At 42.7% G+C, this 16,580-nt stretch overlaps 2 protein-coding genes across 4 annotated transcripts in view; one reads left to right on the top strand and one right to left on the bottom strand.

The window, feature by feature from the left end:
* ITGB4 (integrin subunit beta 4) overlaps positions 1–15,831 on the top strand; it is a 114,691-nt gene extending 98,860 nt beyond the window's left edge. The window contains exons 30-42 of one of the 3 annotated variants that reach the window (XM_075349616.1): positions 45–182; positions 1,891–2,073; positions 2,199–2,330; positions 2,595–2,786; positions 4,163–4,324; positions 4,741–4,875; positions 7,162–7,278; positions 7,371–7,520; positions 7,671–7,859; positions 9,043–9,198; positions 9,301–9,465; positions 10,715–10,831; positions 13,734–15,831. In XM_075349616.1, coding sequence (XP_075205731.1) covers positions 45–182; positions 1,891–2,073; positions 2,199–2,330; positions 2,595–2,786; positions 4,163–4,324; positions 4,741–4,875; positions 7,162–7,278; positions 7,371–7,520; positions 7,671–7,859; positions 9,043–9,198; positions 9,301–9,465; positions 10,715–10,831; positions 13,734–13,873 — 1,976 coding nt within the window. In that variant the 3' untranslated portion in view covers positions 13,874–15,831. The remainder of the gene's footprint in view (positions 1–44; positions 183–1,890; positions 2,074–2,198; positions 2,331–2,594; positions 2,787–4,162; positions 4,325–4,740; positions 4,876–7,161; positions 7,279–7,370; positions 7,521–7,670; positions 7,860–9,042; positions 9,199–9,300; positions 9,466–10,714; positions 10,832–13,733) is intronic. The other 2 variants (XM_075349614.1, XM_075349615.1) reach the window with 2 other exon arrangements.
* GALK1 (galactokinase 1) overlaps positions 15,048–16,580 on the bottom strand; it is a 31,859-nt gene continuing 30,326 nt past the window's right edge. Inside the window, exons 7-8 of the mRNA XM_075349617.1 lie at positions 15,900–16,062; positions 15,048–15,183 (exon numbers count right to left, since the gene is read on the bottom strand). Of these exons, the coding sequence (XP_075205732.1) occupies positions 15,112–15,183; positions 15,900–16,062 (235 nt within the window). The 3' untranslated portion in view covers positions 15,048–15,111. The remainder of the gene's footprint in view (positions 15,184–15,899; positions 16,063–16,580) is intronic.

Genomic DNA, 16,580 nt, shown 5'->3' with positions numbered 1-16,580 from the left:
ATCTATACATTATTTGCTACCGTTTCCTTTCTTATTTTCCTTAGTTCCAAGTGAACCAGGCCGTCTTGCCTTTAATGTTATTTCAAGCACAGTGACCCAGCTAAGCTGGGCAGAGCCTGCTGAGACCAATGGAAATATCATGGCTTACGAAGTTAACTATGGCATGGTGAACGAGGATAACCGTAAGTAGGACACCATCTATTCATCAACACTCTGTCTAGTTCTTCTTCATTAATGTAGCTCTCCCAGGAAAATTGTATTTCAGTAGATAGTAGCTTTTAGTGAGCTGCATAGTTAAAGGGGTTGTCCACTACTAAGACAACCCTTTCTGGTTACAAGTTTCCCTCAGGTAAAATAATAAAGCTTATACTCACTTCCTGTAGCGGCGCCTTTCTACCGTTTCTGCGGCTTGTGATGCCGGGGCTCACGTGAGGTTGCAACATCACTCGAGCCTCACATCCAATCAGCGGTGGCTTCTGTTTCCCCACCTTCAGACCAAATGAATTAATCACAGGAAGTGAGCTTTGTGGTTGTACTCACTTCCTGTTGATTGCTTGTTTGGTCCATAGGCAGGGAGAAGGAAACCAGTGCTGATTGTGCATGGGGGCTTGTGTCAAGTCACAACCCCCGTGAGCCCTGGCACTGCGAGCCCAGACACCTCTGGAAGGGCGCCGGTATGGGAGGCGAGCATAGCCTTCATTATTTTAACTGGGGGAAATGTGGAATCAGAAGGGGTTGTCCTAGTAATGGACAACCTCTTTCATGTAGATGAAAAAAAACAGCCACTTTTACTTAAAGGGAACCTATCATCACGTTTGTACATATGGAAATATTGGTTGGCTGTATAGATGCTTTTGACCCAATACAAATTATAAGGGCACTGGGGGTGTACAAATGTACTTAGAAGAAGTAGCCCAAGAACATTGACACGCCCCAAGTGCACTTTTAGCCTAATTTACATATGGCCTTGATACTAGATTTCTTCTCATTGGCACATTGGATATCTATAAGAAAAAAAGTATAATTTGGACTGGGTGAAAAGAGACTATACAGCCATACAGTCATACCACGAATTTCATTTGTAAAAACTCAATAGCAGGTTCTCTTTCCCCATTTCCCTAATGTAAACCAGAAAGTAAAGTCTTCTGTTCAAATAATTTTGTGTGAAGTTGGGAGAAAAAAAGTATTTTGCATTGACTCAGCCCGTCCCAAATTGGAATTTCCAGCATATAAAGCTAGAGACAAATATCATGACAACAGGTGATGCTTTCTGCTCAATTCTTCCCTTTCCCTGCACTGTTCATAGTGCATGCATTGAAGATGTTCTCCTAGAAGTCATCAAACTTTTCCATACTACAGACTCCTATGTCTGCGTGGCTGCTGTAAAGCATATTCCACAACTGCTGTTAATAGAGTAGCAAGATGGCTGACCCTGTAACCACATACACAAAAAAAAAGAATAAAAAATAAACCCTATTTTTCAGTATAGGGCTAAATTGGTAAAAAACCTGAATAAACCTTGCCATTTAATGATGAAAAGTCAAATTTATCACATGGTTTGATAGATTTGGTGAATCTTTAGACAGCATGGTCTAACCTTACACCATTAGTTGACCTATTTTGTGCTAGACATTTGCACCAAAGTGTGTAAAATATCACACTTTATACCACTCATTCACTCCCCCAATAAACTATGCCTATTTAGAGAGTATTAATAGCCCTTTAGTAGACAAAAAAACATAATAAATATGGTAATAAAATACTGTTTTGGATGGAATTGTGCCTAAATTCTGTCTGGTACATTGAGCTTTAAAATTTCCCTCAATGTATTTAATTGTGTAACATGTAAGCCTTATGAAAATTCATTTTGATTCTTTGTCTTTCTGGTAGAACCCATCGGACCTATGAAGAAGGTTTTAATTAATGACCCAAAGAAACGAATGGTTCTCATTGAGAATCTAAGGGAATCTCAGCCATACCGGTATACTGTTAAAGCTCGTAATGGAGCAGGCTGGGGACCAGAGAGAGAGGCCACCATGAACTTGGCCACGCAGCCTGCACGCCCAATGTCCAGTAAGTGTCCACCTAAACTGATGTTACCTAAATGATTCACTGTAAATTGATTAGAAATATAGGTTGACAAGTTCTACTTCTGGTCTGTAAGCCATCCTTCAATTGTCTGTGTTGGTTCCTTTCAGTCCCAATTATCCCGGATATCCCCATTATTGATGCAGAAGGTGGTGAAGAATACGACAGCTATCTGATGTACAGTACAGACGTCCTTCGATCTCCAGTGGGAAGCAAGAGGCCTAGTGTTTCAGATGAATCAGGTAAGGAATAAGATCTTCATATCCTTATTCATGCCACCATTCATAGAGGGAAGGGTAGATCTTAAGAGCATCTGATTATGTCTCCACTCATTTCCAAGGCAGACAATAAGTATGGACCCACTGGTACTTTCTACAAACTTAGTCTGTTGGCTGTTAGCACCAACCACACTGACCCATAAACTGCAACACCCCTCCCCCCATTCCCCTTCAACCCTTTTTCCTTAGTATGTACCCCCCCATCTAAGTCGCCCCTGTCCCTTGAAGGAAAGCACTGGAAATTCATCCCACTCCTGGGATCGGAAATGGATCTGCGCCATGTCACGTGGAAACTCCCTGTAGAAGTCATCCCACGTCTGTCAGTCAGCAGTGCAATTTCCACAGACACAGAGAGTCAGGATCAGATGGACCATGCCAGTTCTCTGAGGAGGAAGGGGACCATGCGGGCAACTGCAGAAGGTGACAACAAGACGGTGGGGGGGTCCACTACTGTATGCTTTCCTCCCTCCCTTCAACCCCCCACCAGTGTAAAGTGCTAACAGCCTTCAGTTGCATGACTCTCTTCCCTCTTATGTTTGTTCAATCGGTGTGGTGGAGCAGTCAGTGGACAGAGGGGCTATTCATTAAACTCTTGTAATATACTTTCCTGGTCATGGTCTTTTACGTAGACATATAGTTTTCATTGGTTTGGATTGTAATGCATAACAGAAAATAGTAAGCAACTGGGTAGAAAAAAAAAAAAAGTTGAAAAAATGATATGGCATTCACTCTAATCTGGCCACTGGCTACAAATGGGACACAGTAAAGATAAATGTATTAAGAAATAGCTGTTTCAATGGATTTAAGGGATTGTCCAGTGAAAACAAGTTATCGCCCATTCACAAGATAGAGGGATGTTTGAAACCTGGGATCTGCACTGATCACCAGATCATGGAACTTTAATCTCCATTACAAAATTATGCAGCAGATCTCTTTTCCGTTCAACTACTATGGGGTTGTCAGAAAAAGCCAAGCGCAGAGCTCAGCAGCTCCATAGCAAAATGAATGGAGAGCAGGTGGCACATGTGCACTACTGCTCCATTCTAGCTGGAATAAGTGTGCCCGTTCTGCCGATTGGTGCAGTGTCCAGCAGTGAGATCCCCTCCCAATCAACGAAGATAGGTCAATTGTTTACACTGGACAAAGAAACAATATGAGAAAGAGCCAAAAGAGGGCAGCGTGCACAATAATATCCACACCAATGAAAATGAATGTCATGATTTATGCTTCTATATGTTGTTGCTTCCAAATGGTGAAAACTACTGCAAGATGCAACTTGTTACTCTGTAGAGCACCTGAAAAGATCTTTAGGTAATGACTAAGTATAAAAGTAATAGTTGATAAACTTTAAGGAGAACCTAGGTTTGGTGTGCAAAGTGTGACGTGAAAATACATCTAAATTCACTGAAACGTCTCCAAAAGAATATCCTATAATATGGCAGATATTTTGTTTAACCATAATATTAATATTGGCCAACTTCTTGGAGTAGACCATCCTGTAGAAGGCCCGCATTTTTAGAGAGCAACTCATACAGGTCTCGTCACCACCCTCCAGTGTCTCCAAACAATAGACAGTACCAGACAACTGATATTATTAGTATCAGATATCCCCCTAATGGGGTTTTAGTATGCCTTATGTAAAATTCCCTACTTCCGGTAGGAACAGCTTCCTATGCAATAGACGCAGCCAGATTTTCCCTTTATTTCGGAAGACTAGAGAATTATTGCTTAATATTACATTTTGTTTAATGATTAGAAACCATTGAGTCTGATGAGATTTTTTAACTTGTTTGTAGAACAACTGCTCAATGGGCGCATGGACTTTTCATTCCCTGGTTCAGGGAACAGTCTAACCCGGACAGTAACAAGCTACCAGCAGCTCAGCCCCCACACTCAGCAGGATTCCTACAGGTTTGGAAGCACCAGCTCCCAGCACACGACCACCATCACAGGACATAGTAAGTATTGGGTTCTTACAAGCATGCTGAAAATGGGCTTGTGAATTCTTATCCCCTCTTATGGTCAAGGTGGACCTCAATTTTCATCAACAGCCAATTACCAGGGGTCAACTACATTAGGTGCTGGGGTTGCAATTGCACCCGGGCCCTGTAGCCTAGGGGGGGGGGGAAAGTATCGTTCGCCCTGAATTCTATTAAAGACTTACAATAATTGGCGGCCCTGTTGAAGCTTTTGCTTTGAGGTCCATGAGCATCAAGATGCACCACTGCCCATTACTGCTCTAAGTCTAGTAATCTTGCATTACATGTCCTGAAATGTTTCTACGATCTGTTATTCTCTCACTGTGCAATGTTTTGGCTCTCCTCCTTTTCTTTCTCCCAATCTGCTGCTGTCTCTTTTCCCTATCCTCGTGGAGGGATCCTGTGTCCCGTGCAGGAATACCCCGAGGGACGCCTTGCTGGGGCAAAGGTGAAGGGTTACCATGGCAGTGGCACCATCCGGGACACAATAATTATGGCTGACAGTCCTAGAAGGACGCACGCGGTGATAGGTACCATGGAAACATGTCACACTCATGCTATTTGGTCATTGCTTTCCATGGATGCTTCATCCCATCATCAGTTTCAAATTATAGTCCGATGAGATGCAAATAATTGAAAATGATTGTGCTGAATATTGGTGTAATCCAAAGTATTATGACAGATGCTGAAAATATACAGAGGATTACTAAATACCACACAATCTATTTCAGCACTTAAGGGGGTATTCACATCTCTAAGATCCCATCCCAATATGTAGTAGGAGTAATAATCATATTAGCACTTACCTCCAATTAGGAATGTAGTATACTTCTCCTGATATAGTCGTATCTCTTACCTCATGTGCAGGGCATTACAGCTTAGGTATTCATGGTTACGACCACAGGCATCTAACTGTCATGATATGAGTGGACGTAACCATGCCTAAGCTGCAATGCCCAGCAAATAAGGTAAGAAACATTGTTATATCAGGTAGAGCTATACTACATTTCTAATTTAAGGTATTTGGAAATATTGTTATGCCTACTACATATTAGGATAGGATATTAGAGATGGGGCTAACCCATTAATGATTGCCATGCATGAATTGCTTTCCCACACCCCATATCAGACTCGTCTAAGTGTCACATTTGAAGATCATTTGCCCTAAAATGAATAAAATCCAGGTCTTAGAATTGTCCTCTTCTGTCAAGTTTAGGAAAAGCTGGACAACAACTCGTTTTACCAGACTCGAAGACATAGCTAAGTAGCTGATAAAGATCAGTGGATTTGGGGTGACAAATGGCAAACATTTCCATCAAATCAATACAACTTCCCTGGGCTCCTAAATATCACTTCATAACTAGCTCTGTCTGGTCCAATTTGCTGGAAAATGAAAGATGTGCCTTGGGAGTTTTTAGAGTTCTGTTCACATGACTGTTCGGTCTCTCTGCTTTTCTGTTTAGTTTAAGGAACAAACGGACTAAAGGGTGCTTTACACGCTGCAACATCGCTAGCAATCTCATTAGTGATGTGACACGCCAGTTCGCAGATGCGATCTGCCGAGATCGAACATAGGTCGGGTTTTTTTTTTTTTAAAGTGCCGGTCACATCTGCGATCTGGCGTGTCACATCGCTAACGAGATTGCTAGCGATGTCGCAGCGTGTAAAGCACCCTTTAGTGATTAATTTCATCAGTTATGCAAATAGAAGCAGAGGGGTCCCATTTATTATTATAAGGTCTGTTTGGTGTCCATTCTTTAGGACTGAAAAATTCCTGAATGCAGAACTTTTTCTTCCATTTTAAAACCCAGAACTTAGATGTGCCCCCTAAATCAATGGAGCCCCTCAGCTTCAGTTTTCATATCTATAGCAACTTATTCCATTTATCTGTTCCTAAAACGGAAATGTGAACAGAGCCTTAGAAAGCTCTAATAATAATTACGGTATCTCATGGATTTCCCATAATCAAATATTACTAAAATGGGTAGGCCAGAATTATTTAGAACTGAACAGAAGAGGACAGCTCATGGACACATTTACTGTTGAGTTTTTTTCATTTTAGGGGAATGTACATTTTTTTAAAAAACAATATTTAGTTGCCTGTCTGATTATGAATGGGTTGACCTGCCTGCTGGTCCATAATCTTCCAACCATGCTTGGCTGATGCCCCTTACTTCATAACCAGAGACCCAATTTAGTGTTGATCTCTGGGCTTGGAGGGGTTAACTCCATATCGCTCTTAACCATTCATCTTCAACTCTGGATCCTGCCATGCATGAGGATCTAGCGTATGCTCTGCTCTGCATAAAACGTGGATATTTGAGGTTTGAAGCTAACTGGGTTCAAATCAGCAATATCGAAGCTTGGACATACAGCTGTGTAGGTATACACCGGTTTTGGAAGGTGTCAACAAAATCTGGGCAAGTATGTGCTGCTATGCTTATTAGTGATGAGTGAGCACTACAATTCTTGGGTGCTCAGTACTCAAAACAAGCAGTTAGACACTCGGACAGGCTCGACTCTTGTACTGAGTATAATGTAAGCCAATGCGGAACTCATCCATTTTTCCCAGAAGATCTTGCTCAAGTTCCCCATTGAATTCTATGATACTCAATACACAAGTCAAGCTTGTCCGAGCGTCTGACAGCTTCTTACGAGTACTGAGCACCCGATTATGGTAGTGCTCGTTCATCACTAGTGCTTATACATTACACTTCTCCTCAGCATGTGGACAAGTGGGCATTGAGACGAGTCTATGTGGATGTCCTATCAATATGGCTAGTTCTCCACAATAACATTGATTGGCATCTGTATAGGTACATCAGGACAAAGCAGATTGGGGCTGCCTCCACTTATGCTCGGCACTGGAAGAGGACGAACTCACTCAGAAGATGTGCGTGATGCGCTCAGCAGCTTAGATGTGGCCATACAAGGTGAGTGCAAAGGGACATTTGCTTGAGAAATAAAAATGTGTCCATGGCTTTTCCATGTTGCAAAGTAACAAATTTGTCTTTTGCCTGATTAGAGTCACGTCTCTCACCTGGAATCCCAGACACTCCAACCCGTTTAGTCTTCTCAGCACTGGGGCCAACATCCTTAAAGGTCAGCTGGCAAGAGCCACAATGTGAACGGGAGGTGCTGGGGTATAAGGTGCATTATCAGCTACTGAACGGAGGTAGGCTATGCTCAGAATACATTTTCTAATTATGATGGATGTGAGATACTATTGCTAGACATTAGGAAGAATAAAATCTTCAAATAGGTTTAATGCCATCACTAAACTAAATTGGTTGTAGCATATATATGACAATTTAATTAATTCCAGGAGACTCACGAACAATCGACATCCCAAATCCTCGAGAAAACTCTGTGGTGGTGGAAGATTTACTCCCCAATCACTCATATATGTTCCGGGTTAAAGCACAGAGCGATGAAGGATGGGGACCAGAACGAGAAGGCGTTATCACCATTGAGTCACAAGTCGACCCACAGAGTCCTCTTAGTCCTGTACCAGGTACGTACTGATCTTTCCAGTTATTAAAATTCCTGTTTATAGCATTAGTCATCAGATAATAAATATATTTCACATAAGGTAAGGTCAAAACGAAATTGACAATTGTTCAATCAACTCTACTAAAGCGGGCTTTACATGCTACAACATATCTAACGATATGTCGGCGGGGTCATGTCGTAAGTGACGCACATCCGGCATCGTTAGTGGTGTTGTAGCGTGTGACAGCTACGTGCGATTGCACGTAAAACCGTTCATCGCATACACGTCGGGTTGTTCAATGTTCCCGAGGCAGCACACATCGCAGTGTGTGACACCCCGGGAACGATGAACAGATCTGACCTGCGTCCCGTGGCTCCTGCTGGTAATGCGGAAGGAAGGAGGTGGGCGGGATGTTTACGTCCCGCTCATCTCCGCCCCTCCGCTGCAATTGGCCAGCCGCATTGTGACGTCGCTGTGACGCCGAACATCCCGACCACTCCAGGAAGTGGATGTTTGCCGCCCACATCGAGGTCGTATGGAAGGTTAAGTACGTGTGACGGCAATTAATAGTTTATGTGACACGGTAAACAAATTGAACGTGTCACACATACGAAGGGGGCGTGTGACAAAGCATATGATATTGTATGCTTAAATTGTAAGGTGTAAAGCAGGCTTAAGCCGGATTGGATCCTTATACGTCAGACCTGAGAGATGTATCTGTTTTAGTAAAGCATTTGGCTTAGAATTCATTATCCTGTTCCTAGGTTTTTCCTCCAGGAAATAAATGAGCAAATTTCTATATGGGTGTTACAATGAGACTTTTCATTTGGGCATTTCCAATCCATTGATGACAATGTTAGAAACAAGCCACACTGATAATTGGGAGAATAACACCCGCTTATCAATTATCCATACGTATGTAGAAAGAATAAAAGACGGATGGCACAACACAATTCTAAGAAAAGATGATTCAAAATTAATTATTTAATGGGAAATATAATGATTTACTGACATAGAAAAGTCAAAAGACTTATAATACTACTAAAAATGAAGGCCACTTGGTTAAAAACGAAAGACAGGAGATCCCACCTAGTTTCCTCACTGGACAATTAAACATGGAGACTTTGCCCCATCTTGCTACTGCACAAGATCTGATGCATATTTATATCTATTTGTAATATATTGATTATTTCTCTCTTTGCAGGTTCTCCTTTCACTTTGAGTACCCCAAGTGCACCTGGACCCCTTGTATTTACCGCACTGACACCAGACTCTCTACAGCTCAGCTGGGTAAGGCCAAGAAAACCCAATGGGACCATCTTGGGTTACATGGTCACCTGTGAAATGCTGCATGGTGGAGGTAGGATTTTGTAAAGCACCATTGAGATCACATTTGATAAGAAAATACAATTGATATGGGTTCATTAAGAATTTGATATTTATGTGACTGTATTAATCTCAGGGGAGCCAAGGAATATATATGTGGAAGGGGATATGCCTGAGACAACACTGACCGTACCCTTCCTGAGTGAGAACCTTCCTTACAAGTTCAAGGTCCAGGCCAAAACCACACAAGGATTTGGGCCAGAGAGAGAAGGGATAATTACCATTGAATCACAGGATGGAGGTAAGTGGGAGTAGAGGATGGTCATATAGCTCTTACAAGATTATAGTTTTTACCAGACATGACAGCCTTAGCTTAAAAACAGGTGCCACAGTACAATCAACATGCCAAGGTGGGAGACTATTCATGTTACTTGCTGTGACAGAAGGTTTGGTGGCACCAGTAGGCATCTCAGCCCCCGATAGGTCATTAGAAATAAAAACAGCCAGTATGTACTATATTATGATATATTGCATTGGAGGGGAACAGGAGGTAATGGTTATAACATAGCCTAAATGGCACAAAAGTACGGTGCTATTTAACAGGAGAGCTAAATTATGCTTCCAATATTTGGCCCTTAATAGAGCACATTGCTGGGTAATGAGTAGTGATAAATGAGCAGGACCATGCTCAGGGGCTCGGTACTTGTATAGAGCAGTCAGACGTTCAGACGGACCCAATTTTAGTACCAGAGTTTAATGGAAGTCTATGGGGAAGTCAAGCATTTTTCTGTAAGATCTTCCCATGCTCAAGTTCCCATTGACTTCCATTATACTTGGTACTCAAGTTGAGCCCATCCGAGTGTCCCACTGCTCGTTATGAGTACCGATCACCGGAGCATGGTAGTGCTCGCTCATCACTAGTAATGACTCTACAAGCTTATTGGTCCTATTTCTTACATGTAGACATACCCTGGCTATAGTAGCATCAGAAGCTTGTTGGCATCCCTACATGGCCTTTACCATAGATTACAACATACTGCTAACACTCTTTGTTGCACCCTTTCTTTTCCCAGATTTTACAATACAAACTGCATAAATTATCAAATACATCTTAGACCTGATGAGGCAGGTGTTCTTAATTTGAAATTGCAGATGAGTGACTGTATAATCCTTTGATATTGGGCAGGAAAACATTATTAAAAATGAGCATTTTATGACTTTAGCACTTACTGAACTGATAAAATGCTCATTTGTATTAGAGGATTGTACGGCCATTCAGACATGAATTTTCAATGCAAGTACACCAGTCGTGTCAGATAATTTAATAATGATGTATGTATTCTGAAATCAGATCTGCTACCTCGTGTACTGTCAGGCAGACAGCTGGGATCATCTTGACAAATTCTAGCTCGTGTACTGCATTGCACAGTTACCATAGCTGGAGAAAGTCCACCATATTTCTCTTTTGTGCATATAGATTTTTAGGATACACATTTGGTGCAGTCTTTATTCTTATAGTCTAATTCACACGTGACCTGTGTTACTTGTAGGAAATTTCTCTCAGTTTGGGACACAGCAGATGACACGCCGTGAAGTCTTTAACCTGCCAACAGAATACAGCCAGACCAATGTTACTCACTCCACAATGTCCGAACCGTTCTTCACAGGTAATAGAAGTGATACCAATTTTTATTTCAGTTTCTAAATGTTGTGTATATGGCTATTTGTGAAGCCTGCATACAAACTTGAATACCTAGCGGGCACCTCAAAAGTAAACTTTGCATGTGCAGCACAGCCACTGCGACCAGTGATTGGCTGCAGCAACGCTCGACTGGTGGTGCATAGCTATGTATTTTTTTTATGCTTTCCCTGCTCTAAGCCTAAAAATATCTGGACAACCGCTATTGTAGTCTTCAGTATAGTAGATTCAGTCACTCCAAACACATTCTCAAGATTACAGCTTACCATCCGGCAATCTGATGGATCAACCTTGGTAAATCAGAAAGGGAAACATCTGCTTAACCCTAGAACGCATACCTGGGGCTTCACAGGACTGCTAGGTTACTTGTTTTCTATGGTTGATTTCTGTGGTTGCGCGTTCTAGGGTTAAACACAAACTGTATTCATTGATTAAAGAGGACCCTATACGTAACTAACCAGACAACCCCTTCATCACCTATCCTCAGGTTAGGTTATAATATTCCGATCGGTGGGGGTCCGACCACTGGAATCACCACCAATACTTTTATACTTGTAGTGTAGATTGTCCAACACCAAAAACCTGTACTTAATGTGTTCTGTAAGGCTATGTGCCCACGGGGACAGTGTCCTGCGGATATATCCACAGGACATTCCGCAGGTGCTCCCAGGAAACAGCACCACAACTTTTGTCTGTTTCCATGCTGCGGAATGCCCTGCGGATATGGTGCGAGCATTCTGCATTGAGGATACAGTACCATGGCTTCGGCACTGCATCCTCAATGCAGAACAAGTGCTGCAGTGATCGGGGGAGTTCATACTTCCCTCCATCATACAGCACCTCGCTTTCCGGCAGCCGGGTCACTCTCTCAGCGTCTGCAGGAGAAGGTGGGTGGGCCTGAACTAGCTCCGGCTGTCACATGACCGGAGCTCGTGCAGGTTCCGCCCACCTCTTCCTTCCTGTACCTGGATTCACCACGCTCCTGTACACCGGACGGAGAAAGTGACTCTGGTGAGGCAGGTAAGTATATGGGACCCTGCGGAGAAATCGGCAACAATAATTGACATGCTGCAGATTTTTCCGCAAGAAAATCCGCACGATTTCCGCTGCGGAAAAATCCGCAGCGTGGGCACAGCATTTCCCAAATACCATAGAAATGGCTGGGGAGTAGCTGTGCTGCAGATTTCTGGAAAATCCGCGGCTTTTCCGCGAGAAATCCGCGGCAAAATCCGCATATTTTCCGCAGCGTGGGCACCTAGCCTTACTATGCCTGTTCGGCTGTTTGTGGGGGATGAAACACTCAATGGTGCTCAAACCAAAACTTATCACAAATTCCAATCACATTAGAAGAAGAAAAGGATGACACTCACTGGGTATAAAATCAGTTTTATTTCATCTTGTTAAAAGTCGGTGGAAAGGAGGATGTGGGGTGCTATGGATGACTGAGCGTTTTTTCGCGTGTCCTCGCACTTCAACAGGTCCATAGCACCCCACATATTCCTTCCCACCGATTTTTAACAAGATTAAATAAAGGACTGATTTTATACCCGGTGCCAACCTTTTCTTCTTCTTATGTGAGACTAAAGGGGGCTTTACACGCTACGATATCGTTAATGTTTTGTCGTCGGGGTCAAGTTGTTAGTGACGCCCATCTGGCGTCATTAACGATATTGCAGCGTGTGACACTGACCAGCGACCTTAAACGACCTCAAAAATGGTGAAAATCTTTCTCCATGGAGAGGTAGTCCCAAACTCAAAAATCAGTAAGGGTTGTTTATCCAGGTGGTTCATCGCTCATGCGGCAGCACACATCGCTATGTGTGACACCGCAGGAGCGAGGAACGTCTCCTTACCTGCCGCCGGCCACAATGCAGAAGGAAGGAGGTGGGCGGGATGTTACGTCCTGCTCATCTCCGCCCCTCCGCTTTGATTGGCTGGCCGCTTAGTGACGTCGCTGTGATGCCGAAGGTTCCTCCCCCTTGAAGGAGGGATTGTTCGGCAGTCACAGCGCCGCCGCCGACCAGGTAAGTATGCGTGACGCTGCCGTAGCGATAATGTTCGCTATGGCAGCGATCACAAACAATCGCATGCGCGACGGGGTCGGGTACTTACACGCTCGCTATCGCTACAAATTGCTAGCGATATCGCTACCGTGTAAAGCCCCCTTAATACCTTTATGCCCATGCTCGACCAATTCCCCGTGTGGCTGCCATAAAAAGCGCAATACAGCATTACGGACAATGAAGGGGCAGTCGAGCATGGGTATTGCTTCTCTAATCTAATGGAGATTAGTGCCCCATTTTGATGATCAGTGGTGGGGGTCTCAGCAATCTAAAAGTTATAACTTGTCCTGTGCATAGGCGAGAACCTTGTTCCAGCTGAACAACTCAAAAGGACTTTTTTAGTTCTAAGTTTGTCCTATGAGGGACACTGTCTCCAATGCAGACTGAGAAATTTGTATAAAAATGGTTGTTGGTTTTGGAGCTCAAGAACAATCTGGCATGCTGTCCAAAGAAATCTTCGGGATAAAACTGAAATGCCAACATCTGTGCCCTTCCAGCTTATTTTGGGGCTATGCTGACATTAAAATTTATAGCCATCTACAAAAGCCTAACGAAATTAACAGATAATTGTGACGTTCGGGTATCTACATACCTTTAATAAGTATAGACGTCTGTATACTGCAAAAAGTCAGTAAACAGTCTTATATAGACATATTTCGTATAGGGGATATTTCGATTTCCTTATGTGTGGATGGAACTTCTGGTCTTTTTACAACTGTACAAAATCTTTTAGACCTTTTCTTTCATGTTCTTATTAGTTAAAGCTGTCGTATTCCTCATGGTGATATTTTATTTTTCCATCAACAGATGGCATGTCTGTCACTTCTCACCGGATGGAAAGCTCCGGCACAGTTACTCAGCAAATCACCAAAGAGTACGTTACGCGAACAATGATGTCAGGCGGATCGCTGAGCAGGCAGACAGAGCGCCAGTTCTACGATGCCTAACGGTCACAACCAGCCTGGACTATAACTGCCGAGGTGCCTCCGATATATTCCCATCCCTGGCACTTTATTACTTTGTGCTGCAGGAGACTCTTTTTGCGCTTCTCATAGTATCTTGCAAACAAGACGCTACATCAAGGGATGGGATATGGCAGCAATATTGACGTAGGTGCTACACAAGGTACCAAATGGGATAACAGGTCTTCACTGTCCACATCAAGCTTTTCACTGTAATGCTCAATGATTGCAATGCTTTGAGGGAAGAGATAGCGCTGACCGTACTATCCCAGCCTCCTCCATTCCTCTGCATGCTTTAAACCAAACTTTATTTAAAACTTTTGATGCTTTGTAAATAACGAATTAAAATAATACATGCCAGAAAGGGACAATTTATATACACTTAAGGTCTATATTGAGGAGGGATCTTGCTCAAGATATTGCAAGTGGTGAACTGCGACATAAGGGTTTTGTATTGGTGTCTCGTACTTGGTGTTCATATAGGCAATTAAAGGGAATCTGTCAGCAGGTTTTTGGTGTGTAATCCGAGAGCAGCATGGTGTAGGAGCATAGACCAGGATCACAGTGATGCGTTCCTTACTAGGCTGTATTTGTGCTCTTTCAATACAATCAGTATTTTATCAGCAGGAGACTGCCTACAGGACAACTGGCCTCATGTGTCTAGTCCAACCACACACCTAGTACTGATTAGCCACTGTTAATGTACACAAAAACCTGTGGTGTGAGTGCAGTTATACACAGCTCTGCAACAAAGAAAACAGTGCATAACTACTGCACCCAGTAACCTGTTACATCACTGGAATCAGGGTTTCTCTCCCTACCTCATCCTGTCAGATTACATAGCAAAAACCTGGTGACAAATTCCCTTTAAGAGAAAATATAGTATAAGTGACAGAAGATATTCCATAAATCCAGGCGCTGTTCGGTAACTACAGGTTTACCGAAGAGTCCTGACATTTCTGGTGACCACAATGAGAAGCACGGAGCAAGCAGCCAAACCAAAGCGATTACCAAATTAGGGGAAATTGATCAAAACTAGTGGTGTATTATCTGATAGGTTGTTATTAGCAAGGATGACAGTTTTGCTATATCCTGCCCAATGAAGTTTTAAGGATCCCAACCTAATTGCATTAAGGGAAGAAAAGAAATCCAACAAATCCACTGTGTGAATAACACTTGATCACTTTATTTCCCAAATGGCAAACCATATTTACAATGGAAAGTTAATGTGATAAGACCCCAGATCCAGCCGACGGCTTGGTGATGTAAAATGATGGTGATCCTCGGAATTTCTCCTGCAGAAAAATAAATACAATTACATTTATATTCGGTATTTTGGCAACTTTAAGAGGATCTACTTGAAAGCATCAGTTACTTCTGGTTATGCCTGCACAAAGGCAATGGTAAAGTATATAGACATCAGAAGACATTACATCAATAACATCACATTCTCCTATGGAGGTGCGGCTGTGGTGGACATCATACAGTTTACCAAGGTCTTTGCCCAAGAAGCCTTCATGGGCCCAAGCCATTAAGCCCTGAGATACCTTGTCTGGGATGTAAGTGCAGGCAGTTTTGTCAAATGTTAAAATATAGTAGTGTAAGCCCTGCAAATCTACCAGGCCTGAGAAAGTGAATAAAAGCAATGCATGGCACACAGGAATGGCTATTAGGCTAGTGAGCAGGTCACACACGTCTGAGTACGTCACACAATATTGGAAAACCAATGTCACTCAATAAAAGGACAATTCTTACAATTGGATGATGCACTTTCCTTTTGACTAGAGCATATTATCTGCGAGAATGTTTCGGGCCACTGGTGTATATATTATATATATGGTAAGACAGTTGTCCACATGTTAGTGCTCTCCGCGTGTTTACAAACTGTTTCCATCTTTAAAAGCAGGTTTAACTTTTGTAATAATAAAAGCATTTTCATACAATTCTCTCATGAATTCCTGTATTATTACTTAAACCTTGGGATATGGGCCTCCATGTCCTATTCAGTCACCTTAATTTGTTGTTTGGTCCTCTCAGCGACTGACGTCTCCAATAAGGTCACGGTACAACCTCCAAAACCTCCTCCTGTCATTCGGCTGCCGTAAACACCTGGAATTTCCACCGCTATTGAAACCAACTCATCCAGTTCTGGACAACTGACCTCATAATCATCCCTGCAAAAAAGGAAAAGGTCCTTAAAAGGGAACCTGTTTGTTTATTTTTTAAAAGCCAATTGCTGCCATTGAACCGGGGGGGGGGGGGGGTTCCAAAACCAGAAGACCACTTTAAGAGAAGTTCATGGTTTTGACTTGCAAAAAAATATATATTTATCATATAACATTACATGGTGACTGGAGTCATGTCAGATTGCCTATACTTTATACAAGGACCCATCCCGAATCCTCAGTAAATTAACATTTTTGCCACTTACCATAACATCGCTTTCTCATAGCTTTGAGGGATACAGAAGCTATGGGTTATATGCTGCCACCTGGAGGCTGACACAGATCTTACAGAAAAAGGTGACTCCTCCCCAACAGGGTACACCAAGACAGCCGATATTCAGAAAGTGAAGAAAAAATTAAGGCACTGCTAATACAGAGGTGGGTATAAAACTCCGCTTTAATAGAAATTCATATAAAACCAAAACCCCGAGGGTTGGGTACACCTGGCGCGTTGATGGCATACAAAG

This window comes from Anomaloglossus baeobatrachus, chromosome 5 (genome assembly GCF_048569485.1).
Source record: "Anomaloglossus baeobatrachus isolate aAnoBae1 chromosome 5, aAnoBae1.hap1, whole genome shotgun sequence".
NCBI lineage: Eukaryota > Metazoa > Chordata > Amphibia > Anura > Aromobatidae > Anomaloglossus > Anomaloglossus baeobatrachus.
This window is presented reverse-complemented; position numbering and strand designations above follow the sequence as displayed.